This window comes from Phymastichus coffea, unplaced genomic scaffold (assembly GCF_024137745.1).
Source record: "Phymastichus coffea isolate CEN01 unplaced genomic scaffold, Cenicafe_Pcof_1.1 PCOF00005, whole genome shotgun sequence".
In the NCBI taxonomy this organism is placed as follows: domain Eukaryota; kingdom Metazoa; phylum Arthropoda; class Insecta; order Hymenoptera; family Eulophidae; genus Phymastichus; species Phymastichus coffea.
Genome location: NW_026706816.1, coordinates 6138424 through 6165932, shown reverse-complemented (window position 1 = coordinate 6165932; position 27509 = coordinate 6138424). Strand labels below are relative to the sequence as shown.

The following is a 27509-nucleotide window of genomic DNA, read 5'->3' as shown; positions in this document are numbered from 1 at the left end:
GTTTTTCTTTTTATGAATGAATATGGTTCTTTTATGAACATAACTAGATCGCCTATTTTAAAATTTTGTGGGTTTATAAATCGATCATAGTATGTTTTTGATTTTTTTTTGTGAGTATAATATTGTCGTGTACTATGTCTGAAATATATTTCATGTTTTTATTAGGTTAACAATATAGTTGTTAAATGTGGATAATTGTTCATAGGCCTTAATAGGTTCGCTTGAGGGTAATCTTAGAGGGTAAGCAAAAACTAGCTCGTCTGGCGTAAAGTTATGTGCACTGTGTACACTAGTGTTTTAATGGAATTGTACTTATTGTAATACATCATTGTATTCTATTTTCTTTGAACTGAAATTTTTTAGGTATTCACATAAAGAATGATAGGCTCTATCTAATGAACCATTTAATTGGGGTGAAAATGCTGTTGTTTCAATTTTTGAGAACTTAAATCTTTTTGCAATCGATTTTAACAATTTGCATATAAAGTTCGTACCTAGATCTGTTAAGAATATTTTTGGAGAGCTAAATATGCATATTAATGTTTTTATAAATGTGTCAGCTTCTGACTCGGCTGTTTGGTCAGATAATGGGCTTACGACGAGATATTTCAAAAATTTTTCTTGTATTGTTAATATGTACTTATTATTATTATTTGTTATGTTTAATTATCTTGCTATGTCCATAGCTATTTTGTCAGATGTTTTGAAAGGTGTGTCTGTGACAATCATGGGTTGTCTAATTTTTATTCTTTTTAAATTTATTTTATCGGCAATTCTCGTAGTTTTTTATTCGATTTTCAATATCTGTTTTTATGTTTTTCCAGTAGTATTTATTGGTAATGCGGCTCAATGTTCTATTTATGCCTGTGGCCACCTAATACGGATGTCTGCTGTAGGTTAAAAATGCTGTCGCGATCCTTTGTACTTACATTTTCTACGTAGTTCAAACATAGTGTTATATCGATTTCGGTATCTCTGAAGATATCATATAAGAATTTTTTTTAATATTTGCCAATCAAAATTTCTTATTAGTAAGTCTTTAGAGATACTGAAGTTTTTGGTTTTTCTTTTAATCATGAGTTCTTATAATCCTATATACCTCATAATCCTTTATGTAAGGGCACTGATCAACTTCATGCCCTAAGTCTTGAAAATATTGGCAGTGTATATTTTGCCTCTTATTTAATCTACATGCGCTAATTCAGTATCTTAGTTGATAAAAAAATCTACAGATTAATTTAATTTTACTTTTTGCATTTCTGCAGTTGTTAGAAAGATGATCTTGTCCTTTGCAGTATGCACAACTTGATTTTTTTACAAAAAGTGCTTTATGCTGAAAATCTCTGCTAATTTAGCAAATTACTATTTTAATCGATTTTTCGTGTCTGTTTCCATTACACGTGTTAATAACTACTTTGTCCATTGCTTTACTTCTTTTGATGTCATTTTCGATTTCTATATAAGATTCTTTTATTTTCTGCTGAGTCATGTTCTACTCTTTTTAACTAGTTCCCGCAGTCCGTTAGTATACTGTTCTACTATTTCATTTTCTCCTTGAATTATTCTGTGTAGCTTTGCATATAATTCATGGATGTCTTCTATTATTGGGTAGAGCGATCTTATTCCAGCTATTAAATCGTCTATGTTGTTTATACTGGTGCAACCAAGTGCCTCGCCAACTTCACCTTTCATTCTTACTTTCAGCAAATTTGTGAGGTTTGCTTCGTCTATATCATCAATAAGGCTTTTCACTGTTTTAATTTCTTTATGTATTCTGTCGTTGTCATATTTTTTCCATCATATTCGGGGACATAATTAACAACGTCTTTTAAGTGAAATTTGATTGCTCTTGATGATTGTTGTCTTTCCACCATGTAGGTAACATTTTCTTCTCTTGGTTTTTTTTCCGTTAATTGTATTCAGAGGTAATATCTTGTTTTTGCTTAGAATGATGTCTATTAAGTTGTCTTTTCTAGAATTAAGCTTTGTTTTGCTAAATATCCTCCGATATCCGAGTATCTTTCACTAAGTTCTATACAAAATGTTTCGTTAAAATCATGATAGTACACTGTTTGCTTCCTTTTTTAGTTTTGGTTTTAAATTACTCTTTCTTTCTGTTAATGGTTTTGTCGAAGTTTTTGGGATGGCGCTGCTATTTTCATGTTCTGTTGAATGAATATCAGTTGTTTGATATTCACACTGGATTCTTGTTGGTAACCTTGTTATTTTTGAACTTCTTTTGAATGCACTTTCTTTTAATGCATCACTAAGTTGATTTCTAAGTTTTGGATTTTGGCTTACTTGTTAACGTGTAAATTTACTTTGACCGACTGGTTTGTTATCTGCTTTTCCGTTTTTCTTTAATGAATGATGACAGGCTTATGATCGACCTACTTATTATATATTGTTTTGAAATGTGATACTATTTTTTTCTTTTTCTGCAAACATTGCGGTTTTTTCTTTTTAGCTACGACTTTCCGGCTTACGCTAATTAATAATGTGAAGCTCCGACTATGCGGTTTATGCTTATTTATTGCGAAGCGACGACTTTGCGGTTTATTTTTATTTATTTTTTATTCTTTGATGTTGCAAACGAAAGATAAGAGAGAAAAAATGATAGCGTGTTTAAATAATTCGGTACCGGAACCAATTGTTACGAGCTAGTTATTAAATTAATAATCAACGCGTACTATTATGTATCTAATAGGGAAGGCTCATCTAAGGAAGATAATTAAGTCCTACTTATTTGTGATATGGGTAGAGTAAATAATAATTTATTAATATACCTTGAAAATCTGTTGAAGGAGATATCTGTAGACCCAGTCAGATTCCTTGTTCTGATATTCGAATAAACTTTAGACAAATCTATCTTTTAGAACAACGTTTATTTAAAAGATAAGAATGTTTTGCATGTTTCATTCGTAACAAAGTTAATAACTTAAATAGGAGTGAGACTTTTGAAACTTAAATTGTCGGACTGGCGTAGTACGGAGTTCTGCGTATGAATTACATAAAAGAACTTGCAATTAAAACTGAAACGTAAGAGCCTATTCGAAAACTTTTTTTTTTCACTGAATACGGAGTTCTTGTTACTGGTGTACGTTTGTTTGTCCTAATTTCAATTGATTTCATGCGGATGTAATCGGAATTTTGGTCTCCTTTTAAATTGCGAGATTGCGTGTGAAATGGGAAGAATTTCAAAATTCTGCAAAAATACGTTGCAAGACGTAACACAACATTATAGAAAATATTGATTGAATAATATAAAAAATTCTTATGTTTTCACTCCTGATATTTGATGATTTTATTTTATTAAATTTCTGATCTTAGGAGTTATCCCTGTAAATAATTACACACCTTGTTTTTCTTGTAAACGTTTCGCAATTCAATTTATTGCCACCTCAGTATACGAGGTGTGTTCAAAAAGTAACGAGAATTTTTAAATTTCGCGGGTTTGGAGAGTCCGCTTGTATAAAATTTTTTTTTATTATGTTGGTACACATGCCCCTGAAGTACGATAAAATTTTCAGCAATATTCATTGCTTACTTTTTAAGTGGCAGCCGCTAACGTTAGACGTGTTTTTCGAGCTCGGCGATTTTCGTTTGTGAAAAAAAATGGATCAAAGAATTTGTATTAAATTTTGGGTAAAAAATGAAATAAAGTGTAGTAAAGTTTGTCAAATGTTAACAAAGGCATGTAGTGAGTCTGCTATGAGTAAAGCATAGATTTATGAGTGGTATAAGCGTTTCCAAGATGGCCACGAAAACGTTGAAGATGACGAACGACCCGGACGCCCAAGCACATCAACAACCGATGAAAACGTGAAAAAAGTGAAAGAAATGGTTATGAACGATCGCCGAATCACAATCAGAGAAGTCGCTGATGATGTTGGCATATCAGTTGGCTCATGCCATCAAATTTTTTCGAATGTTTTGGGTATGAAACGTGTGGCAGCAAAATTCGTTCCAAAATTGTTGAATTTCGAACAAAAACAGCGGCGAATGGAAGTTGCTCAGGAGTCGCTAAATGAAGTCAATAACGATGCAGAACTACTAAAACGTGTTATAACAGGTGACGAAACGTGGGTTTACGGATATGATGTCGAAACTAAGGCTCAATCGTCCCAGTGGAGGCATTCTGGATCGCCAAGACCGAAAAAGGCTCGACAAGTGCGGTCGAATGTGAAGGTTATGCTCACTGTGTTCTTCGATTTTAATGGCATAGTGCATTATGAATTCTTGCCACAAGGTCAAACAATCAATAAGCAGTAGTACCTACAAGTTCAACGTCGTTTGCGTGAAGCAATCCGAAAAAAACGCCCGGATTTGTGGCAAAACAATTCATGGCTTTTGCACCACGATAATGCGCCTGCTCACACTTCATTGCTTGTTCGTGAATTTTTGGCCAAAAACGAAACTGTAACGATGCCTCAGCCTCCATATTCGCCAGATATGGCTCCATGTGACTTTTTTCTATTTCCAAAAATATAGAGAACATTAAAAGGCCGTCGTTTTACAAGCATAGATGACATTGAAAGCGAATCGCTGAAAGAGCTAAAAGCTATTACAAAGATCGAGTTTCAAAAGTGTTTCGAGGATTGGCAAAAGCGTTGGCATAAGTGTATTGTATCCGAAGGGGACTACTTTGAAGGCGACAACATTAATGTAGATGAATAAATAAATATTTTTTTCATAAAACGAAAATTCTCGTTATTTTTTGAACACACCTCGTACATCTGTTAAATATATAAAATGAATAATTTCAAATCAAATATAGTAATAAATTAAATATAAACCTACGTTTTTTAATATGCTTTGTACTGCAATGTTGATTAAAATGAAAATTATTTCCTCACATATATAACGTCAATATAAAATTATAACATCAATTAAATAAAACAATAATTTTTTGTCAGTACGGTATAAACACATCATTGATTGAATAATGTTAATTAACATAATACAAATTTTTTTTTACGTTTAACATAATGTAACTTCGATTAATTCATGTACAAAAGTATAAAAAGTGTACAAATTTTTATTTTAGTAGTAACATAAAATAAATAAGAAATATTTGTAATCTTCGACTAATTACGTAATTTATTGTAACAACGTAGTTTTTCCCTTGACATATAATTTATCATAATGTTAAATTTTAATATTTATTCACATGATGTACTAGCTTATATAATGTAACCGTCGACTGATAATGTATTGTGAAATTATGCCAAAATATGAAATAAATAAAGAAACTTGCAACCCTCTGTGTTGTTTGTACTCTTTTATTTTTTGTTGTAACTGAATGATCGATTAGATGAAACAGTAGTGTAAAAAAATTTAAGTACATATATGGTAAACTTACGATATAAAATCAGAAAAATTGAAAAAAATATTACACAGCGCCATCTTGAATTAAAAAATGAATTTAATTATGTTTGCGACATGCTGATATGCATATCAACCACCCGTATACAGGTCTTTATTTAATGGGCAGTTACGACTGTTTCACATTCATTGAACATTTATTTATTGCTGTAGTATTTGACGATATACATAGATAATTATAACTGACCATATTTCGTGTAATGTGTTGTTCTTTACTGTCTCATTTTATTACAATATTGTGAATATTTCGTGTATTAGTGATCGTCGTGTATCGGCTGTCTATACAATTAACCTCGCAAGCACCTGTTAAAAAAATATTTATAGAGTAATGCAACGGTAGTCGATTTAATTAATCGAACCGTTCGCGATTCTGATTTTCGCGCGTTAGTTCTAAGTATTGAGAGAGAGAGGGGGCGCGCGATCTTTTAAATTAGCAGTTACATCTCAGCTGTTACGTGTGTAGTACCGCCAAAATAGTTTTGCACATTGTTTCACCGATTTGCCAATAAATAGTTTATTTGGATTTTGGATACGTGTGCAAGGGTGAGCGAGGAAGCAGCAACAGTAGCAGCATCACAAAAGCAGCAGCATAAGTGACAGCTATTAAACAGCGGATTTGCGATCAAGGCAGCACAGCTGATTTGGATCGGAGGAGCACCTTTAATTTGCTTCAACAATTACGGCTGATCACCGTAATTGCACCGCAGGGTAGGTGCACCTCCCTTAATTATCGCGCGACATAATATATTTGATATTTTGTTCAACCGTGTTAGCGTTGATATTTTTTGTATTTGCGCCGAGCGTTAGATCGCGCCAATATTCGTATCTTCTCTCTCTCTCTTTCTCACCGAAAGTTATTTAATTATGAATCCTATTCGCGTGCGTCAGTCTTTCGGCCCGACAAAGACTGTAGTAATTTTTATTAATAAAATCTATTAAATTTATTCGCCGATTTCGTCATATAATTTTTTCTAGTAGTTTAAACAATTAAAACGCTTAGGTTTTAATCCTATTATAGCTAGGGGATTAAGTGGATTTGGAGTAAAGTCGCTTACACTTGAAACTCATCGTGTGTCACAAGGCACGTGACTTAAGGTGAGTTCAACTCTGCTTGATCGAAGACAACTAAGTTAAGTCAGCTGACGTTAAGGTGAATACACGTATTAACATACGTGTTAACGGAGCGGCGGTTTGCTCTGCATCGTGGGAGTTTGTTCTTAAAGAAATTTCTCAATTTTTGCAGATTTATCCCCCCGTTACATGGCGCCCAACTGGTATTAAGACCCGTGTCGTGCGAATAGGATTGTGCGTCGAAGGTAATCGACGCACGAGAGAGAGAGACGATTGCGCGAGCGCTAAGGAAGGTTTGAGCGGGTGGTAGAGCGAGATCGTGAACGGTACGCCCTCTGCTGGGGAAAAAACGAAACCACTTCGAACCTTTGGTTAAAAATTGTTAAGATTATTGTAAAAAGGGCCGAAAGCGATAATTATTGGTAGGTCGAAGTGATTTTAGATCGTATGGGAGAATCAGGTGTTAACCCATTTCAGCCACAGTTTGGTGGATAAAGGGGGGTTGGTAACACCTGATCAACGATAAAGCAGAGAGCGCGACCCAAGCGTGCAGTCCAAATATTAGCCAGGCGGAGCAAGCAAACAGCAGGCTCCGACCTTAGGTAGGATATTTTTATAATATTTATAGAAAGTTTGCGGAGACTGCACGCGCTCATAATCTCCTTTTAAAAGGCCTTATAAAAGGAGGCATTAAAAGTAGTAACACTAAATAGTATACACCCCGCTCATACCTTGGGTGATAGGAAGCCGTAGTGGTCGATTAGGCCGAAATTTTAAACCTCAACCGCATCCTACACCCGTGCGGAGGCAAGATGGCTCTGTTGTCAGCTCAAATCGACAATTGGGCATTAGAGCTGACCTCCGCACAGCGCGAACACTATTTAGCGGATTTGGAGTTGCGCAAGGATGGAAGTGTCATCCAACAGGCGGCTAGGCTTGGGAGATGGTTGCTGGGTGAGTACACCGCCACAGATTTTCAAGAGACCACGCACAGCAAAGAGGTAGCGGGGCGCAGGAGGCGATCCCGACAAGCGTGGCTCGACACAGTCTGTGACGAGTTGGAAAACTCCAACGCGGATGATAACAGCGACCATCCCCTCAGGATCATCAATAGGGGGGGAATATCATTGACTGATATGTCAAGGACATTCACCTGCCCGGATGAGGACTCTGAGGGTGAAGCCAGCCGCCAAGAAGAGGATGAACTCATCCAGAAGGCCCTCAGCACGCAAGAGCAGGAGAAGGGGGAGAGGAGACGGAGCAATCCGGACCCCAAGTCGCAGGAATCCTGCACTCGGAAGGAACCTCAGGAAGAATTATCCTTGAGTGAAGCCTTCCGAGAGATAGAGTATCTGAAGGAGGGAATAGACCATAACCAAAAGTTGGTAGGTCGAATCCTAGAAACCCTTCAGACTCTGTAGGGATTACAGGTGTGTGCGGAGCGCGAGGCGCAGGACATGCGCATACGAATTCGAGAGCTGGAAGACGCAATGCATGACATGGCCAGTGCTAACCGTTCTTCTCAGCATGACTCGGTTCAACCGCGCTCCGGACGTAATGTGGACTTTCAGGACACATACACCTGTCACTACGACTCGGGGATTCCGGGGAGTACACCGGCTCCTCCAAGACCAATACCTAGGAGAAAGGACGTCACCACACCGGAAGTCCTCCAACGAAGAGGAGGTGAAGAGGAATCGGAAGTTTATGGGAGATCCGCACCCGTTCGACAGAGGAGTCGAAGCGGATCATCTGGCACCGGACATCAGATATTCTCAGGGCTCTCCACAACCCGAGATGTTGGGAAAATTGTCCGCGGATGGAAATTGAGGTTTGCGGGCAGTAGGGCACAGAGCGTAGATACGTTTCTGTCGAGGTTGGAGGACCTGCGCATAGGTGCAGGACTAACTGACGACGAAGTGCTTTGTTCCGTATCAGAGATCCTCGAAGGTAACGCGAGGACCTGGTACGATAACAACAAGTACCAGTGGCTCAGTTATGACGAGTTCGTCGCGGACGCCCGGGATTGGTTTGGCAAAAGTACGCAACAGCAACAAAGGCTGTTGCAGGAAGCCCAGAACCGGTTCCAGGGTGAGGACGAACTAGTGCGGGACTACGTGTCCAACCTGGTGGCTCTTGTCAATAGACTAGAACCACCCATGCCCTTGGAGAGGCTATTAGACCTACTCCATGCAAACCTCCTTCCAACCATCCAAATCCAGCTGCGTCGGAGCGAGATGACGTCGATACGCGAATTCAACAGGAGGGCGACCGAGGTACAGAACACCTTATCTTATGGTCGTCGTCCACGTGTATTCGCTGACCCCAACTCGACAATCTTCCCTCAGCATGCCTACCAGCCGAGCAAAAGAACGGCTAGTAGTAAATCCCAAACCGCTGCAATGGCAAGCGAAGGGAAGTCGCGTGTGAAGAAGGAGGGAGATCCGCAGCGCGGACTGGGCGTGGAGAACCCCGCCAGGAGGCCTACCGAACAAGCATCGGTATCGGCTACGCAAGCTTTCACTTCTGATAAGAAGATGGAAGAACGTCTGGAGGGCATCCAGCGGATATTGCGCAAGTTGGCCACTGACAAGCAAGGCAGCTCTCCAGAACAGCGTAAGAGCCGATGGCGTGGAGGAAGGAAAAATTCTCCTTCTTCCAGGTCTCCTGGCGAGCGGCGAGAAGGGCAGAGGCGGAAGATAGACTTTACTAAGCCTCTCCAGTGTTCCGCTTGTGGCAAGCTGGGTTTTAGTCGCAAGTTTTGCCCAGATTGCAACAAGGGAAACGGCAAGGAGAGCGAAGAGAAGGGGTCATCTTCGCGCCTCCAGTAAATTCGACCTCTCGCTGCGGGTCACCGATGGGAAACAGCAAGTTGTCGGCGACCCAGGGATCCAAACAAGTCCTGGGAGGGCATCAAGAGAGCCCAGGACATAGCATTATATTAGAGCGGAAGGCAAAGGAACCCGATGTCAGCCCTCGGCAGAATAGTGGAGTGGTTATTCTGAAAGGACCAGATGGCCACATACAGGTTGTGGAGGAGGGGGAAGACTCCAGGGAGAGCCTCTCCACACAAAAAGCTCCTCTGCCGAAGGGATCCACGAGTAGAAGCCAGCCCACCGTCGTCGCGGCAGCGGAAGAAAAAAAGCCGCTGAAAAGCACGATGAAAGGAGGCGAAGATGGGACTCGTGGATATGACCCAGAGGATGAGACCAGGTGGTGGTTGCGGGTAGACATAGGTGACTTTAAAATTAGAGCACTCTATGATACCGGCGCCTCATCCACGGTCATGGGTCAATTAGGGCTGAGATTGGCATCGGAGATGGGACTCGGGTTGAATGTGACCAGGGCGGGCGATGCAAGGCTTGCTGATGGACGCCCGTGCCCTATAATTGGTCACGTGATGTTCCCTTTTAAAGTAGGGGGAATCACGAAGACAATCAGAGTCGCCATTACGCCGCTGCTCACAGATGACTGCTATGTAGGCGCGAACTTTATAAGAGAGTTCCGCGCAATTTTGGATCCCGATGAGGATGAATTATGGCTTAAGGACGCCCAAGTGAAAGTACCAATGGAAGTGGCTGGAATTGATGGTACGGCATTTCTCGTACCGGTAGGACTGTGGGAAGCCACGGAGTCACAGCTTGAAGAAATTGAAGACCTCGTCAGAAGATTGATTCCTGACGGGGGTCAGGCTTTAGGTTGTGCCGTGGGGGTCGAGCATGAAATAGATGTTGGAAATGCTCGACCCATCAAACAGAAGTACTACCCAGTCTCAGATAGAGTGCGAGAGGAAATGCACACGCTGGTCAAAGATATGCTGGAAAAGGATGTTATCGAACCAGCGACCAGCGTATGGTCAAGTCCAGTAGTAATGGTAAAGAAGGCAGATGGAAAATATAGGTTTTGTGTGAATTATCAAAAGGTAAATGCAATTACCAAACCTGATGCCTATCCTTTACCATATATGAACGACATCCTAAGACGAATAAGGGATGCAAAGTTCATATCTACTTTGGACTTGAGCAGTGCGTACCATCAAATTCCCTTAAAGGAAGAATCGCGTCCAATATCAGCGTTTGCAGTTCCTGGATTAGGGCACTTTCAATTTAAGAGAATGCCCTTCGGACTGTCATACGCAGGAGCGACCTTCCAGAGGTTGATGAACAAGGTGATAGGCCCGGATATGGATCCATTCGCTTTCGCTTACCTTGACGACGTAATTGTAGTTTCGTCGTCCTTTGAGGAGCATAAGCGGCACCTAGAAAGGGTATTAAAAAGAATTCTAGGTGCGGGCCTAACCATCAACAAAGATAAAAGTCACTTCTGTAAGACGGAAGTCAGGTACTTGGGAGTTCTTGTCAACCAGGACGTAGTAAGACCAGATCCCGAGAAAATACGCCCGATATTAGAATATCCAACACCCCGGACTGTCAAACAGGTGAAGCGGTTCATGGGAATGACCTCGTGGTATAGACGTTTTATACCCGACTTTGCCATGATCGCTGAACCTATAAACCGCCTGACAAAGAAGAATGTACGCTTCTCTTGGGAGGAGGAGCAAGAGCGAGCTTTCACGAGATTGCAGGAGGCGATGACTTCCGCCCCAATACTGCAATCACCCGATCCGAACGGTCAGTTTGTACTGCAAAGTGATGCTACTGACAGTGGGATCGGGGCAGTTCTCGCACAGGATGTCGATGGAGAGGAGCGTGTAATAGAATACGCCAGCCGATCACTCAACAGTGCTGAGAGAAATTATACGGTTTCCGAGAAAGAGTGCTTGGCAGTGGTATGGGCCATTGGAAAGTTCCGGCCGTATATTGAAGGGGATCACTTCAAGGTCATCACTGATCATAGTTGCCTGAAATGGCTCCACAATATGAGAAATCCCACGGAAAGATTAGCGCGATGGGCGCTAGCGTTGCAAGGCAATGTCTTCGATATCGAATATCGAAGAGGGGATCTCAATGTGGTGCCAGACGCTTTATCTAGGGCCTATGAGGAGGAGGGGATTGAAGTGAGTGCTATAAATAGTCGGCCGGAGACCACTGACGTCTGGTATTTGCAACAATACCAGGAAGTATGCCAGGACCCACACTCTCACCCCACTTGGAAGGTGGTAGGAGGGAGACTGTATCATTATCAGCCTGATGAGGATGGTGAAGGGTCCATCGACAACGTGGAAGCGTGGAAGCTTGCGGTGCCTAGGGAGAAAAGGTACCAGGTGCTCCAGGAAGTCCATGATGCTCCTATTGCAGGACATCAAGGACGAGAGCGTACGTTCTCCAGGGCTAGGCGCTTGTACTACTGGCCTAAAATGTATGATCAGGTCAGGGAGTACGTAAGGAGTTGCCCGGTATGTCAGCAGTGCAAGGTGGAACAAAGAGCACCTTGCGGGCTGATGGGTCGTAGACAAGTATCACGACCCTGGCAGGTGTTGGCGGGTGATATCACTGGTCCATTTCCCAAAAGCTCTCGAGGTTTTGAGTATATCTTAGTCTTTATAGACTTTACTCGCTGGGTAGAGTGTGTTGCGATAGGCAAGGCCAATGGGAAGACAATCGCAAGGGAATTACACGAGAGGATCGTCACTAGGTTTGGTGCGCCTGAAGTATTCTTGTCGGATAATGGAACCGAATTTAAGAATCAGGAGGTCGATTCATACCTGCAGATGAACGGCATCCAGCGCGCTTTGACTCTCGTGTATCATCCCCAAGCGAATCCCACAGAGCGAGTAAACAGGACACTCAAGACCATGCGATGCTCATGTTTGGGCGTCAGCCGGTACCTCCTTTGACTTTCAGAAGAACCCAAGATCAACAGGCCCTTGAATGTTCAGAGGATCAGGCTGTGGAAGATTGGGCTGAACATATGGAGAAGCATCCTAATTTGTGGGAGAGAGCTAACTCCAAGTCAAAGGAGGAAGTTGCGCGTCAGGCGGCTTATTATGACCGGAAGAGACGGCAACCCGAGTTTAAGGTCGGAGATTGGGTTTGGAAGAGGAACAGGATTCTATCTTCAGCTGCTCAAGGTATTTCAGCTAAATTAGCGCCGAAATATGCCGGTCCGTACGTGATTGAAGAGGTTTGCGGTTCCAACACGTACAGGCTAGGCAATCAGCTGGAGATCCTGTCTGAGCTCTTCCATGCCAAAGACCTTAAACCATATTACGGTCCGGGTGAGGATGGGGAAAGCGAGGAGGTCATCGAACCTCGCGAGCCGCCAGATGAACTGCCGTCGGAGGATGCGAACGATTCCGCGAATGCGCGCGAAAATCCGGGAGGGGATTTATCAGATAGCGAGCGGGTCCAATTAGCAGCCCCCACGGTCGTCGATAAAGTTCCCACGGAGACGTCGGATTTACCGGTATCTGCCCCAACTAAGAGAGGTCGAGGTCGACCTCGAAAGGTTCCAGAGACGGTCACCGGTCCAGCGAGGGGCAACAACTCTCCCGTGAAGGCGAATAGAGGGAGAGGTAGGCCTCGAAGGACCGTACCCGTCGTACAAAGGACGGTTGGGCCGATAAAACCGAGCGGTAACCGACGCGGGCCAGGACGTTCTCACAAAGAATCGCGAGGGAGCGTATAACTCGGTGGGATGCGGCTATTATTAGGATTATTTCTTCGCGCAGGGAGATTCATCCGAAATTTGTTGTTTTTTGGATGTTTCAGATGGACCGGAGAATCGTCGTCGAAGAGGAGACCTTCGAGGTGGTCACGCAGATGTTGTTAGATCTGCAACTGGGTCCTGATGCGACGCAGCTAATTGAAGATCTGCGGAGCTTCGCCAGAGTCCAGTTGGAAGGGACCACCCGAAGGGATCGGCGCAATGCCTCGGTGGCAGAGGTTCTCCGGGATTCGTCGTGGATCGCCCCGAAGAAGGCTTCTCGGGACGCTTCGACACAGACCGAGGACCAGGACAGTGTCGAACGTCCCAAGTCTACAGTGGACAAGGGGGTGCAGACCCTCAAGTCCGGCGTAACCCTTACGTCGGACAGTGCGAGCCAATGCCCAGGACCCAGGGAAACCTGTGGGGCCTCGCACTGGGTCTGCAATCATCCCCGGATCTCTGAGCAGCCTACTCTCCTCCTCGACTTCAGACACGTGCGTCTGGGGATCAACGAGGTGGGGAGTGCGGTTCGCTCAACAACTCCAGTCTCAGGTGCAGGAGCACCTGAGACGCTTTTTGAGCCGCCAGGGCGCAGAAGAGTTGCTCGGGGAGTGGGCAGGGATGGCTCAACGTCAGAGGGCCTATGGAGAGGCCCTGCTGCGGGTGGATAACGGACAAGAGTCCTCCGCAGCGCTCCCGGCGCCGGCTCAAGAGAAGAGAGCCCCGGGAGCTACTGACGCTGGACCGACGCTCACGGTCCATGTGGACGAGCGCATGGCTCCTGATACCACCATCGTGGTCAGGTCGCAGGATGGACGTGCGACCGCCACGGTGGGAGGCGTGACCATCACCGCCTCACAGGGAGTCAGTGCCCAGCAGTCCTCTCTGGCTGCTGAGCAGCCATCACAAGATCGGGAGGCTGCTCAATCTCGGTCGCAGCTGAGGGGCTGCTACATCTGTGGAGAGCCTGGGGTGACCAACTCCCAGCGGTGCCCGAAGAAGGCTACACACTGGCGCTACCCGAAACATCGCGCGCCAGGTGTAGCCAAACGATGATGTAGGCCCTGGAGGGCAAATTAGCCGAAATAAAGAAGGGAGTTTATTATTTTGTTTCCTTTCCTTCTTTATTACTTTCAGGTTCCTGATGGCAACGAATCGCGGGTATTCGTCCTGCCCGGGTAGTCAGGACTTGGAGGGGGCTGCAACGGTAGTCGATTTAATTAATCGAACCGTTCGCGATTCTGATTTTCGCGCGTTAGTTCTAAGTATTGTGAGAGAGAGGGGGCGCGCGATCTTTTAAATTAGCAGTTACATCTCAGCTGTTACGTGTGTAGTACCGCCAAAATAGTTTTGCACATTGTTTCACCGATTTGCCAATAAATAGTTTATTTGGATTTTGGATACGTGTGCAAGGGTGAGCGAGGAAGCAGCAACAGTAGCAGCATCACAAAAGCCGCAGCATAAGTGACAGCTATTAAACAGCGGATTTGCGATCAAGGCAGCACAGCTGATTTGGATCGGAGGAGCACATTTAATTTGCTTCAACAATTACGGCTGATCACCGTAATTGCACCGCAGGGTAGGTGCACCTCCCTTAATTATCGCGCGACACAATATATTTGATATTTTGTTCAACCGTGTTAGCGTTGATATTTTTTGTATTTGCGCCGAGCGTTAGATCGCGCCAATATTCGTATCTTCTCTCTCTCTCTTTCTCACCGAAAGTTATTTAATTATGAATCCTATTCGCGTGCGTCAGTCTTTCGGCCCGACAAAGACTGTAGTAATTTTGATTAATAAAATCTATTAAATTTATTCGCCGATTTCGTCATATAATTTTTCCTAGTAGTTTAAACAATTAAAAAGCTTAGGTTTTAATCCTATTATAGCTAGGGGATTAAGTGGATTTGGAGTAAAGTCGCTTACACTTGAAACTCATCGTGTGTCACAAGGCACGTGACTTAAGGTGAGTTCAACTCTGCTTGATCGAAGACAACTAAGTTAAGTCAGCTGACGTTAAGATGAATACACGTATTAACATACGTGTTAACGGAGCGGCGGTTTGCTCTGCATCGTGGGAGTTTGTTCTTAAATAAATTTCTCAATTTTTGCAGATTTATCGCCCCGTTACAGTAAATATAAAATTATCAGCAGCATTCATTGCGTCGGCAGAGTATTCATTTTCACGATTTTAAAAATAAAGAGGTAATTAAATTTTTTTATGTAAGTGTCTATCTGTTACCTATTTAAGATTTTGTTTGAAAACTGTAAAAAAAATAATGTTTTCAATGTATTATCATTTGAAGTATAAAGTATATTATGGTCACAATAACAGAAAAGTAGTTTTAACGAAAAAAAATCATACAAATAATATTCTCAAACAGATAAAATTGGCAATTATAAAGATAGTCTACTTGAATATTCTAATTTTTTCAAATGCTAATGCATTAAAGTAATTGAGTGAAAGCTAAAATTATTTGATGCAGATGAAAATATATATTTTACTATTACAGATTTTTCCATAGTACATGCTTACATGTAAATAAACGAGCATAGATGTTGAGCGATCTTTGAATAGAACGCCAAATATTGTTTCAAAAATATTCATTGTAAATATTATAAACCAAAAATTAGTAGCAGCATTATCATTACTGTTATAAAGAGTTGGGTGAGTAAATGAATTTTTTTACATTTGTAGTTAAAAATCTTACAACATGTTGTAATATGTTTGGTATACAGAATACCATAATCTTTTGATATTTGAATTAGAATCAACAAATATAATATATTAACCATAATTTTAGCAGTACTAAAAAAATGACATGAAATTTTGTAATCAAATTAGGAATCATACTTTTTTTAAATTTTATTTAAAAAATAGTTGTCACAACGAAATGTAAGTTTGATGATTTGATGATTTGAACTACGTTTACTCTTATACAAGATATAAGAATAACGTTAAATGGATAGTCGTGGAGATTATACTCATACCTATAACTTTCTTTCACCATTAATAAGAACAGTTAGAAAAATAATATATTAAATGAATCAAGAAATAGATGAGAAAAAATTAATCTAACTGATAAATGAAACAATAACCTAATTGTCCTCAATAATATTTTTATACCTATTTATCATGTAGTATTCCACATAATGCAACTAAACTTTCTATTGTTATTGCAATTGCATTGTATAATCTATAATAAACATGTATGATACACTTTCTTTGGATCATCTTGAAATTCACTTTTACAACGCTCATACTAAAATCAAATATCATAATTACGAGCAATAATTTATAATAATATTTTCCAATAAGATATTAATCAAAATGAATTGAAAAGACAAGATATTAGCTTTAATATTATTGATATATTAACTGAACTTCTGTATTTTAAGCCTTGCAAACTATAATAAAGAAAGGTCACTTTCATTTATTGTTGATCTCTTTTTTTTGTATTACTGTACAGTTCTTTACTGTACCAGACTTAAACTTGAGTTTTATTGTAACTTCCAGGATTGGTGATCTTTTAATTTAAATTATGGTGTATTCTGTACATAATAATATAATTGATTTATGAAATGTATATCCCATTACAAATTTATTGTTTTAGGTTTTTCATTTTTTCCAGAGTGATATTATTACTTTCATTTAGGTTCTTTAACATTAATAATATCGTTTAATTGTTTGACTTTTTCAAATATATTATTACACATAGATACACACACACACACACACACGCACACACACACACACACACACACACACACACACACATACATATATATTATATTATATATATTATTTGTTTCTTAACCAAATTAAATCAAACTTATCCGAACCAAACCAAATTAAAAATGAAAAAGCCTGAAGCAAATTGACATATGACGAGAGCGAGCATTGTGCTTGTTCTTGTCAGTATTTTTCTCCATTTCCCCCTCTCTCGGCAAGGCATAGTGGCCAGCGTTGGGCGCATTTAGAATGCGCCTAATGCGTTGCCATTGTTTTTCAGCCGACGAAGCTCGCCGAGCGAGGCCGAGCCGGCCCGAATCTGCTGGAGTGGACGATGCCCGGTGTGAGAAAGAGAGAGAGAGAGGGGCATGCGTGCCCCACGCAGGTTTATGTAGGCGCACGATACGTAACCAATTAGCACTTTAGTTGCACGCCGCTTAATAAGTAGATCAAGTGGGGAAAATGAAAGAAAAGTCGTAGGAAGCTGTTGATTGCGGTTAAACGAGTAGGCAGGCTGAAGTCAGTCAGCAGAGTAGACAGGCAGAAATTAGTCAGTAGAGTAGAGTTAGCAGATTTAGTCAGCCGAGTACGCATACGCCACCCCAAGGAGCAAGGAGCTAAGTCGAAAGCTACGGAAACGGGGAAAAGCACGCCAAATACTAGTGCCCTTTACCAGCACCTCTGCGAGGAACGCTACCAGGAAGAAACCGGCTAGGAGTTTACCCAACGACTGTCAGCAGCACCATTCGCAAGGCACAGCCAAGCCTTCCCAACATCCCGCACAGTAAAGGTCAAGGCCATTCTTTTTTATTCTCTCTCTCTCTTTTTGGTGGTACGGCACATGTGTGTAAGAGTCAAGTAGGTGGCAAGGCGTTAGCGCACCGGCTACCTGCTTGTAATTACATGGCCAGCGTAATAATCTAAGGTAGAATCCGTCAAGGCGATCCTTTGCCGGGCGGTTTCGTTAAGCTTAAGTCGGTTTGTCGCCAAAGCCTGCCGGGCGATACGGTCTGTTGATCGTTAAAATTTTGTAAGTGCGGGTAATTTTAGTTTATTTATCTCTCCGTTTCTTTGTGTTGTATACGATAATAATTTAGTTATGTTTATTAGTGTTTAAAGTTCTTGTAGTTGTGTTAATATAGTTAAATAAAATGATTTAATGGTTTTCTAAGACACGATTGCAGTTTATTTCTTGACCCTTCCTTTCCCCTCCTCGATTGCTATGAGCGAGTGCGCCTCACTTACCCACCCAAGAATTGGTAACGATGCAGAATTCGTTACAGACATAACTATTAAAATACTAGATATTGTATAATAATTAAATGTAATTACTTATCTTTCATCAAGTATTTTGATAACAACAGCAATTTCTTTCTTTAAATATAAAATAAAAATTAATTAGGCTTGTGAAAACTTTAGTAAACTAATATAACATTTTTAGGTACTGTAACTGATACATTATGGGTCAGCGAAAAAATACAGACAATGAGATAGGGATTTCTCGAGAACGAATATGAATCGATCGTTTAGAACAGCATCGTAGGCGATAAAATGTAATCCACCAAATCACTGATAATAATCGCATTTTACAAGAGAATATTAATGTCGTTGAAAAAGATTGCTGAGGATTACTGAATATTTTATGCGAACATTGCCAAGCTAAACATTTCCAAGATGAAAAAGTTGCTAGTAAAAAATTATCATTCAATGACTGTTATGGTCATAGGTCAATGTAGCTGGATCTCTTCCTAGAATTTCCACATGAACTTTTAACATTATTTTATGGCGAACACAACAAATTTTCTGTTTTTTTTTTAACTTAAACGGAATTATAATAGTTCTTTATCTCAAGAGCAAATATATAATTAAATAAACACAGCATTATACCCCAACGATGACGACAATCCGTCGTATGACCAATTATTTATAATCAATCAAAACGAAGTTTTATATTATCGAATGCAACAAAATTCACTGATTGTTTATGAATTGATCTCAATTTTAGACAGCATCATTTGAGATAAGAACATTTATGCTAAATCTTATGAAATGATGAAAGATTAAATATGCAACAGCGACTAATGACTGAAATGTGAAATGAATCATCATTTTCATAACTGCATTTATTATTTTCATTAAAATCTGGACAAGAGAGCTGTAGATATAATTACCAAGGAGCCAATGTTATTGCTGCAATATTTTCGACAACTGCCGATGGAGAAATTCCTGAATCATACATTATCATTAGAAATAAAAATACTAAATCTTTAGAAGCAATAAGCTCATTAGGTTCTACTGTAGAAGAATGAATTTACCTGCGAGATATGAAGGATATTGCTTTACTCTTCAAAGTGAGCCTGCGCGCGTTCTTGTACGGCCATTTAGACGGAGCTGCAAAACTTTAAATTTTAAATGATTTTTTTTTGGCCAGAAACTTATGCACGTCATTGTATGTATATAGAGAATTGATTATCACTTTTAAAAGGATATATTCGTGTATATACTTCAAAGTATACTTATAAACTTTTTTAGTTACTAATGCAACAAGTAGTAGGAAGACTGCAGTGAATGGTAAAGAAAAAATTATACTCGTATATAAAGTATTTTGATTCTACCGCTATGAATTTTGCCGAAGCATAGCAATTATGGCACGTTGTGAACCATACACACCGTAAGAAAAACGGTTTTTTGGGTTACTTACGAGTATAACTATTAGCTTCTAAATGCACTTAATTTTTCGTATGTTTTTTTCGTTACAGACGTAAAATAGAAGTTAACGTTGATATATAAGCGTTCAAGTTCAATGACCAATCGCTCTTTATAGAAATTGCGATTGTCAATATTGAAGATGATTACATAGAATCAGCTCATTGAATTTTTTCATCAACTTATCTATGGAAAGAACTTTCAAGTCATTCCAAGAAAAAGAACGTCTGGCTCATGGTTCACTTCCATGAAATTAATTGGAATGTAGGAAATATTCCATCGACCATCATCGACATATTATACAAGACATAGGTCGTTTAGCAGAAGACTGATGCAGTCGTAATCTATGTCAAAAGTCGGCATAAAGTTCTGTGGCTTTCTCAATACGTAGATTATATGTTTGATTTAAAAGATGGGCTCTGTCCATTGTTACATGAACTAGGTTTTCCAAAGACTAATTATTTGCAGCTATCATCGACCGGATTGGACAGAAATCTATGCATTGCAAATATTATGGCGCTGGAAAGTTGGATGCAAAAGAACTCCTCACATCTTTAAACTATTCTATCAGAGAAAAATAATAAAGAAAACGTTATCTTTGACATTAGCTCTGACAATATGATGATGTTTACAACAATCAGTTTTATTATCATCAGAAAATATTTCAGAGACTTTAGCTTTTAAGAATAACAACTAGATGTATGTTGATATGATGGATTGACTAAATTTATAGGAGGAAAAGAAGAAACATGACATAATTGACTAGGAAGGGCTTTATATCAAGCATCTATGAGATGAGCTTTTAGTCACTATTTTACACCTACCACTTCACCTACTACTAAGACACTTCATTAAGAATGAATATACTGTTTAGGTATGAAAAAAATGTAAGCTTCAAGATTCAATCATTTATTAAAACATTAATGTAATACTTTTTTTTTATTACAGCTTTTTTAAATTATGGATTCTACCAATGCTATTGCAAGTTCAAGTTACCTTTCGAGAAAGAGAGTCAAATACTTGGAAGAAAAAATTTTATACGCAGTCACATGCACTAAGAAAATCAGCACACGATATGGTGCTATATATATAGTCGTTATCAAATTGGAGGCTAAATTCGATGTCCTCTTTCTTACATAGCTCAATCTCCTTCTTCTTGAAAATCCAGATTTAATTATAAATTAGATAAGATCAACAAGAAAAGTGTGAAACTAAAGTATATATACAATAGCTGGAGGATGTTTCGGCTAATAAAGTAGCATGTACCAGTAGGTATAATCAAGTCGGTATTATTACTGATATTAGTCGATATAGAAGAAATCATGTATTTACATTATACGTAAGTGTTTCAGGATTTTTCTTGCTATAAATACTAATATAGCAAAGATATTCGAAAAATTTATCCATGTAAGACTATAAATACCTAAAAAAATATCACATTATGTCTGGTAAACAATATAGATTTAGAAAGAAAATTAAAACCTTAGGCAATAAGAAATTTTCGGAAAATGTATCCAAATATTATGTTTACAAACGCAGACAAAGGTAATGTCACAGTAGTTGTGTCGAAAAAAGAATATTTAGAAAAAATGAATACTTTATTAGATGATAATATCACTTATATCAAAGTTAAATAAAACCCTCTGAAAAAATTACAAGGAGACGTAAAAATAATTTTGAAAGATTGGAATGATAATGGTTTTCTGAATAAATAATAGCATAATAATCATTTGACTCAAACCGACACATCTATAGCAAAATGCTATGGATTACCAAAAATACATAAAGAAAATGTGCCACTACGACCAATAATTTCATCAATTAATAGCCCTATTACAAATTAGCAAAATTCTTATATAATGCTCTTAAAACAGTTATAAATAAACCTAACTTATATTTAAAATAGTGGAAAATGAAAACAGAACTTAAAAGATATTTTTGTTCCAAACGATCACGTTTTAATATCATTAGATGTGAGTTCCTTATTCACAAACATATCTTGTGATTTAGTCTTGGAAGGATTGGACAAACGTTATGAACAAATTAAAAATTGTGAGATCCCAATGGAAGAGATTCGGAGAGGTATAAAATTTTTATTTAATAACACATTTTGTGTTTAACAAAATTTATTATAAACAAATATTTGGAAGCCCGATGGGCTCTCCTATCTCTCCGTTATTGGCTGATATTGTAATGGAAGACTTAGAAAAACAGTGCCTGAACATGTTGTGGAATAAATATAAAATTAATCCTGTTTTCTACTATAGATATGTTGATGATACTTTGATGTGTGTTCCGAAAGATAAAATTGATTTAGTTATCGAGACGTTCAATTCTTATCATAATAAACTACAATTTACGTTTGAAATTGAAATGAATAATTTTATTCCATTTCTCGACTTAAAATTGATCAGAAATAATGATAAATTTGAATTTGACTGGTTTAGAAAAACAACACAAACTGACAGAATTTTAAATTTTAACTCAGAACATACAATTCATCAAAAAGTCAATGTAGTTTCAAATATAGTTGACCGGGTGTTTTTACTTGCTGACAAGAAATTTCGTTCACGCAATTTAAAAATAGTTACGAATATCCTGAAAAAGAATAATTATCCATCTAAATTTATCAAAAAACACATACACAAACGGATTAACAAATATAAAAAAGGGAAGAATGATTCTAAAAAAACAATAAATCAAAACCTACCTACAGAGGCTCTTCCAAATAATTACAACATCTTTGAAAAATGTTCTTCTGTGGTAAAATCTGCCTTTTCCGCTCTTCTGTTTTTCTTTTTCTTTCTTAGTTTCTTTTTCGACTTCTTTATTGGCTTACTTTCTTTTGCCTTTTCACCTTTGCCTTCTTTTGCTTTAGCTCTCCTTCTTGCTAATCATTTCTCTTGTCTTTCTCCTTATTAGGGCTTTGACACCTTTTTCTCATTTCCTATTGCTCTCTCTGCCTTTTATTTCCTAATCTTACTCATAATCCTTACTATCTTTATATTTCTCTTCTTGTTTTCCTTTTTCTTTCTCTTCTTTACCATTTTTACTCCATCATCCAATACCTGCTTCCTCTCGCTTGTGTAGTTGCTAGTACGTGTGTTTTGTGTGTGTGTGTGTGTGTGTGTGTATATGTGTATGTTTGCGTGGTTGTGCGTATTTTGTGTGTACGTATGTGTGCGTATGTAGATGTGTCTGCGAGTCTTATGTCTCGTCTTCTGTTTCCGTCTGTCCTTATGGACTTGTAATTTGGTCTTCTTGTTTCTCCTTTTCTCTCTCCTCTTTGTTTCTTCTTCTTTTCCATTTTAGCTCCATCATCCACGCTATCTTTTTTTTGCTTCCTATTATTATTTTTTCCCATTCTTCCCCTTCCTTTTTACTTTTTTCACATTGTTCTACTATGTGCTTCCAATTTTCTTCCTCTTTTATACACATTCTGCATCTCTTATTTTCTTCTTTTTCCCAATACCTGCTTCCTCTCGTTTCGTTACCTAACCTAAACCTTTCCCTTATTTGTAGGCCTTTTATTCTTCCCTCTACTTGAATTTCCTCTAATCTATACTTTTTCATTTCTTCTTTCAGTTCTTTCCACTCGTTTATGTATCTTGACTTTTCTAGCTTTTCTTTTAGTTATTTTTCTTCTTTTTTCTTTAGCTCTTCTCTTATTTCTTCCCAAAACTCTTCTCTCATTTTGTCTCAGTCTTTCTCTCTCTGTATATTTTACTGTTTTTTAGCCTTTCCTCTCTCTCCTCCTTAGCCTTTTAATCTTATTCATTTCTTTCCCTTTTCTTTAGTTCTGTCCATACTCCTCTTTTTATTGACCCATCTCTTTCTTCTCTTATTTTGTATTCATACCTCATTGCTCTTTCTAATCCTGTTTCTTTCATTTCTTGTCTTCCTGTTTCCCATCGTATTAAGTAACTTGGCGTGTTTCTATTTTATCCTAATACCCACTTTATGTATTTTAGTTGTAATCTCTCATTTTCTTCATATCTCTTCTATCCCCATATTTCTACTACATACATAATCACACTTTTCGCCAGTGCGTCGAACAGGTTTCTCCTTAACTCCCAATTTTCTCTAAATAGCTTTTCTCCTAGCCCCCATAGTCTTCCGAGTCCCATATTTATTTTCCCTTCTACCTTCTTTATCTGCTTTTTATTTCCATTATATCTGCTTATAACATATTCCAAATAGTTGTACTCTTTAACCATCTCTATCTTCTCACCTTCCCATTCGAATTCTTCTTCTTCCCCCTTCCTCCTCCTCTCCTGCATTTTATCATCGTTGATTTTCCTATATTTAGTCCTAATCCCCTTTCTTCCAGGTATTTGTTTAATTTTTTCAGCATCGCTTTCATTCCACTTTCACTCTTTGCCATCATCACTATATCATCTGCATATCCTAATATCCATATTTTCTTCCTTCCTATCACTACCCCTCCTTCTTGCCTGTGATCTTCACTTTCAGGTCGGCGAAGGCAAGATTAAATAGCGTGGTGCTCAAAGGGCACCCTTGCCTTACGTCTTTGTAAGTCTCAAACTCCCCAATTATTTCTTCTCCAACTTTTACCTTATTCCCTGTTTTCTTACATATTTCTTCTATTCTTTTCCTGATTTTCACATTCATTTATTTGTTTTATTTTCCGTTTCTCTTTCATGATTTCCCATATTTTCTTCCTCTTTATCTTGTCAAAAGCGGCCTTCATGTTGACAAAGAATACGTAGAGTTTTTATACTTTTTCCCTTATTTCCTTTTCTATTATTGTTTTTAATATATAGATATATTGCGTCCATTGTTCCTCTTTTCTTCCTGAATCCCATCTGCGTATCGCTGAGCGTTTCTTTTGCTTCTAGTTCTCTTTCAAGCTTTTTCTTCAGTACTTTCGCATATATTTTATATCCCGTGTCCATCAACGTTATTCCTCTATAGTTTTTTACTTCTTCTTTCCTTCTTTTCTTATATATTGGTACTATTATTCCCTTCCTCCATTCTTCCGGGTATCCTTCTTCGTTCCATATTCTGTTTAAGCATTTTGTCATATCTTTTAACAAGCCTTCCGTACCTTCCATCCGCGCTCCATTTGCTATACCATCTTCTCCTGTCGCCCTTTTCTTTTTTATTTTTCTTATTACCTCTTCTACTTCTTTTACTTTGATTTCTTCACCTTCCTCTCCTTCGCTGTCTTCGGTTTCTTCTCCTTTGCTTTCTTCCTTTTCTTTCTCTTCCAATTATCCCTTGAAGTGCTTTAACCATTCTTCTTTTCTTATATTTTCATCTAATCCAATTCTTTTCTTCCTATTGTAATTCACTTTATCCCAGAATTTTCTTCTCGTCTTATCTTTTTTTATTTCTTATGCCACTCTTTTCTCCTCAGCTTCTTTCACTTTTCTTATTTCCTCTCTGTATTCTTTCTTTGCTTCAAGGTATTTGCCCCGCTTTCCTTCCCCTTTTCTTACCGTATTTAACTCTGCCATCATCCTAGCTCTTTTTATCGTACATTCTTCTCTCCACCAGCTTTTTTTTTATCCTTTTTTTTCCCTTACTCTCTCTTTTATTTGTACCCTTTTTATCGACTCATCACCTTCCTCGTTACCTACTACATAATCTATCGTGGACATTCCTCTCGCTCCTATATATGTTATTTCTCCCTCTTTATCTCATTGTTTTCTCCCATTCGTTATCACTAAACCCATTTCTCCTAGCCATTTTATCATTTCTTCTCTTTCTGCTTTTAACACTTTATCTTTGGCCTTTATTTCTTCTAGGTTTTCTTCTGTCTCCCATTCTCACACTTCATTTCCTGTTCTTGCGTTGAAGTCTCCTCCTATAATTATTGTTTTTCCTCTGTTCTCCTTTATCTCTTCGCTTAGGTATTCATAGTTTTCCTTTTTCTCATGTTGGATATACACCGTTGCTATCATGTATTTCCTCTCTCCGATCTTTATTTCTCCTGCTATTATTTCACTTTTCCTTTCTTTCTTCCGTTCAACCTTACTCATCGCTTTCTTCACTCTTACCGCCATTATTCCTACACTATTTCTCTTCCCCTTCTTCCTTCCCTTCTTAAGTCTCTGCTCTCTATGTTATAACTTTTCAGTTGCTTCTCCATCCCAGTTTTTTTCCTTGCCTGTTCACCCAAGTTTCCTTTAGCCCTATTATATCGAATACCCTAATATTTTCCCAGACGTCTTCCTCCATGCTCCTAATCCCCGCCACGTTCCAGAATAGAATCTTTACTGCCTCTTTTCCCTCTCTCTTCCCTCCCTCCTCTCTCTGTTTTTTCTTGAAAGATGCACCGGTGCACTTGTTCGGCGACAGCAAAATTGTGCAGAAATGGCTTCAAAAACATCCGTGCCATTGGAAAACGTTTGTCGCGAACAGGGTATCGTTCGTACAAACTGAACTGCCTTTAGCTATGTGGTCACACGTTGGATCGGCTGAAAATCCAGCTGACTTAGCTACTCGCGGCGTTACGCCCTTACAATTACAATCCGAAGTGTTGTGGTGGTACGGACCCGAATGGCTCAAAACTCCCGTGCACAAATGGCCTTAGCTCCCTAAGGCAGTGCAAACCCTGCGAGTTAGACCGAAAGTCATTGAGCCTGAAATCCTATCGCGCTATTCTGATTTGAAACGATTGATGCGGATCGTTGGGTGGTGCTTGCGGTCATCGTTGCAGCGTACGCGAAGTAAGGCTGACCAATGCTCGTATCCTTGAAAGTGGCTTACAGTAGCCGAAATTGACAATGCTCAAAATACGCTTATCAAGCTTGCGCAAGCTCACGCGTTCTCAGCTGAGCTTGATTTTCTACGAAAAGGTAGAGCGTTGCCTAAACATCACTCGTTACAACGAATGAATCCATACCTCGGTTACGACGATATCTTGCGTGTTGGCGGGCGGTTGAGCAATGCAAATTTACCGTATCATTTGACTATCCGCCTATATTACGTCGAGCTTCCGCACTTAGTAAATTAATTCTTCAAAACGTACATGAGAAAGCGTTGCATGGTGGATCTACCCTTACAATAAGTTTTTTATTGCGATATATATGGGTTATGGATATGCAACCACTGGTCAAGACTGCTGTATGGAAATGCGTTAATTGTCAAAGACATAAACCTCGTTTGGCCCGTCAACTTATGGGTAATCTTTCGGCTGTTCGTGTTACTCCGAACGGGCTGTTTGTTGCTGCTGATTTGGACTACACTGGACCTTTCAACTTGCGCATTTCAAAAGGACGAGGACAAAAGTCTTTACAAGGTTACATCGCGCTATTTATATGCCTCAACACCAAAGCAATTTATCTGGAGGCTGTCGGTGATTTAACCTCGGCTACTTTCTTGCTGGCACTTCGTCGCTTTCTTAATGCGCAAGGCAACTGCACACACCTTTACAATGACAACAGGACAACCGTTCGTGGCGCGGACGCCGAGCTTCGAGCCATGTTTTGCGATACTTCAGCTTTTTATGCAGACGTCGCTCCTAAATTAACTGAAAATGGCATCTCTTGGACGTTCATTCCCCCTACTACACCACATTATGGAGGTATATGAGAAGCTGGGATTAAATTCACAAAAACTTGCTAAAGAAGACTATCGGGGAGCATAAGCTGACATTCGAGGAATTCTCCATTGTTCTGTCGGACATCAAAACGTGTTTGAATTCACGACCTTTACAGTATATTTACATTCTACATAATAATCTAGTTAAATTTTAAGCATCATCAAAGTATCTACTTTTGTACCAAGCATATTTAAATACGTTTTTGAATCTAGGTGAAGATAACACAGGCCAACAAGGTTTCAGAACCAGAGACCAGACATAGTACACCCGAAGGATTTTGGTGCGCTGAATCCAAATCCGAGCTCAGAATTGCGCCAGCACGTCAGGATTTTGAAATATCCTAACCTAAAAGTGCGAAAATCACGTATTTTGGCTATATTCGGTACCTTATAACATTGTGAATAAATTTTTTCATGCAAAACTGACAACGGCATC

The 27509-nt window shown here is 39.2% G+C and overlaps 2 protein-coding genes across 5 annotated transcripts in view; both read left to right on the top strand.

Moving 5' to 3' along the window:
• The window catches only part of LOC131667483 (NAD(+) hydrolase sarm1), an 836900-nt gene that overhangs the window by 126646 nt on the left and 682745 nt on the right, over nucleotides 1-27509 (top strand). The window lies entirely within an intron of this gene.
• Nucleotides 26567-27064, top strand: LOC131668057 (uncharacterized). The gene has a single exon (XM_058941896.1). The coding sequence runs from the start codon at nucleotides 26567-26569 to the stop codon at nucleotides 27062-27064; it is 498 nt and encodes a 165-aa protein (XP_058797879.1).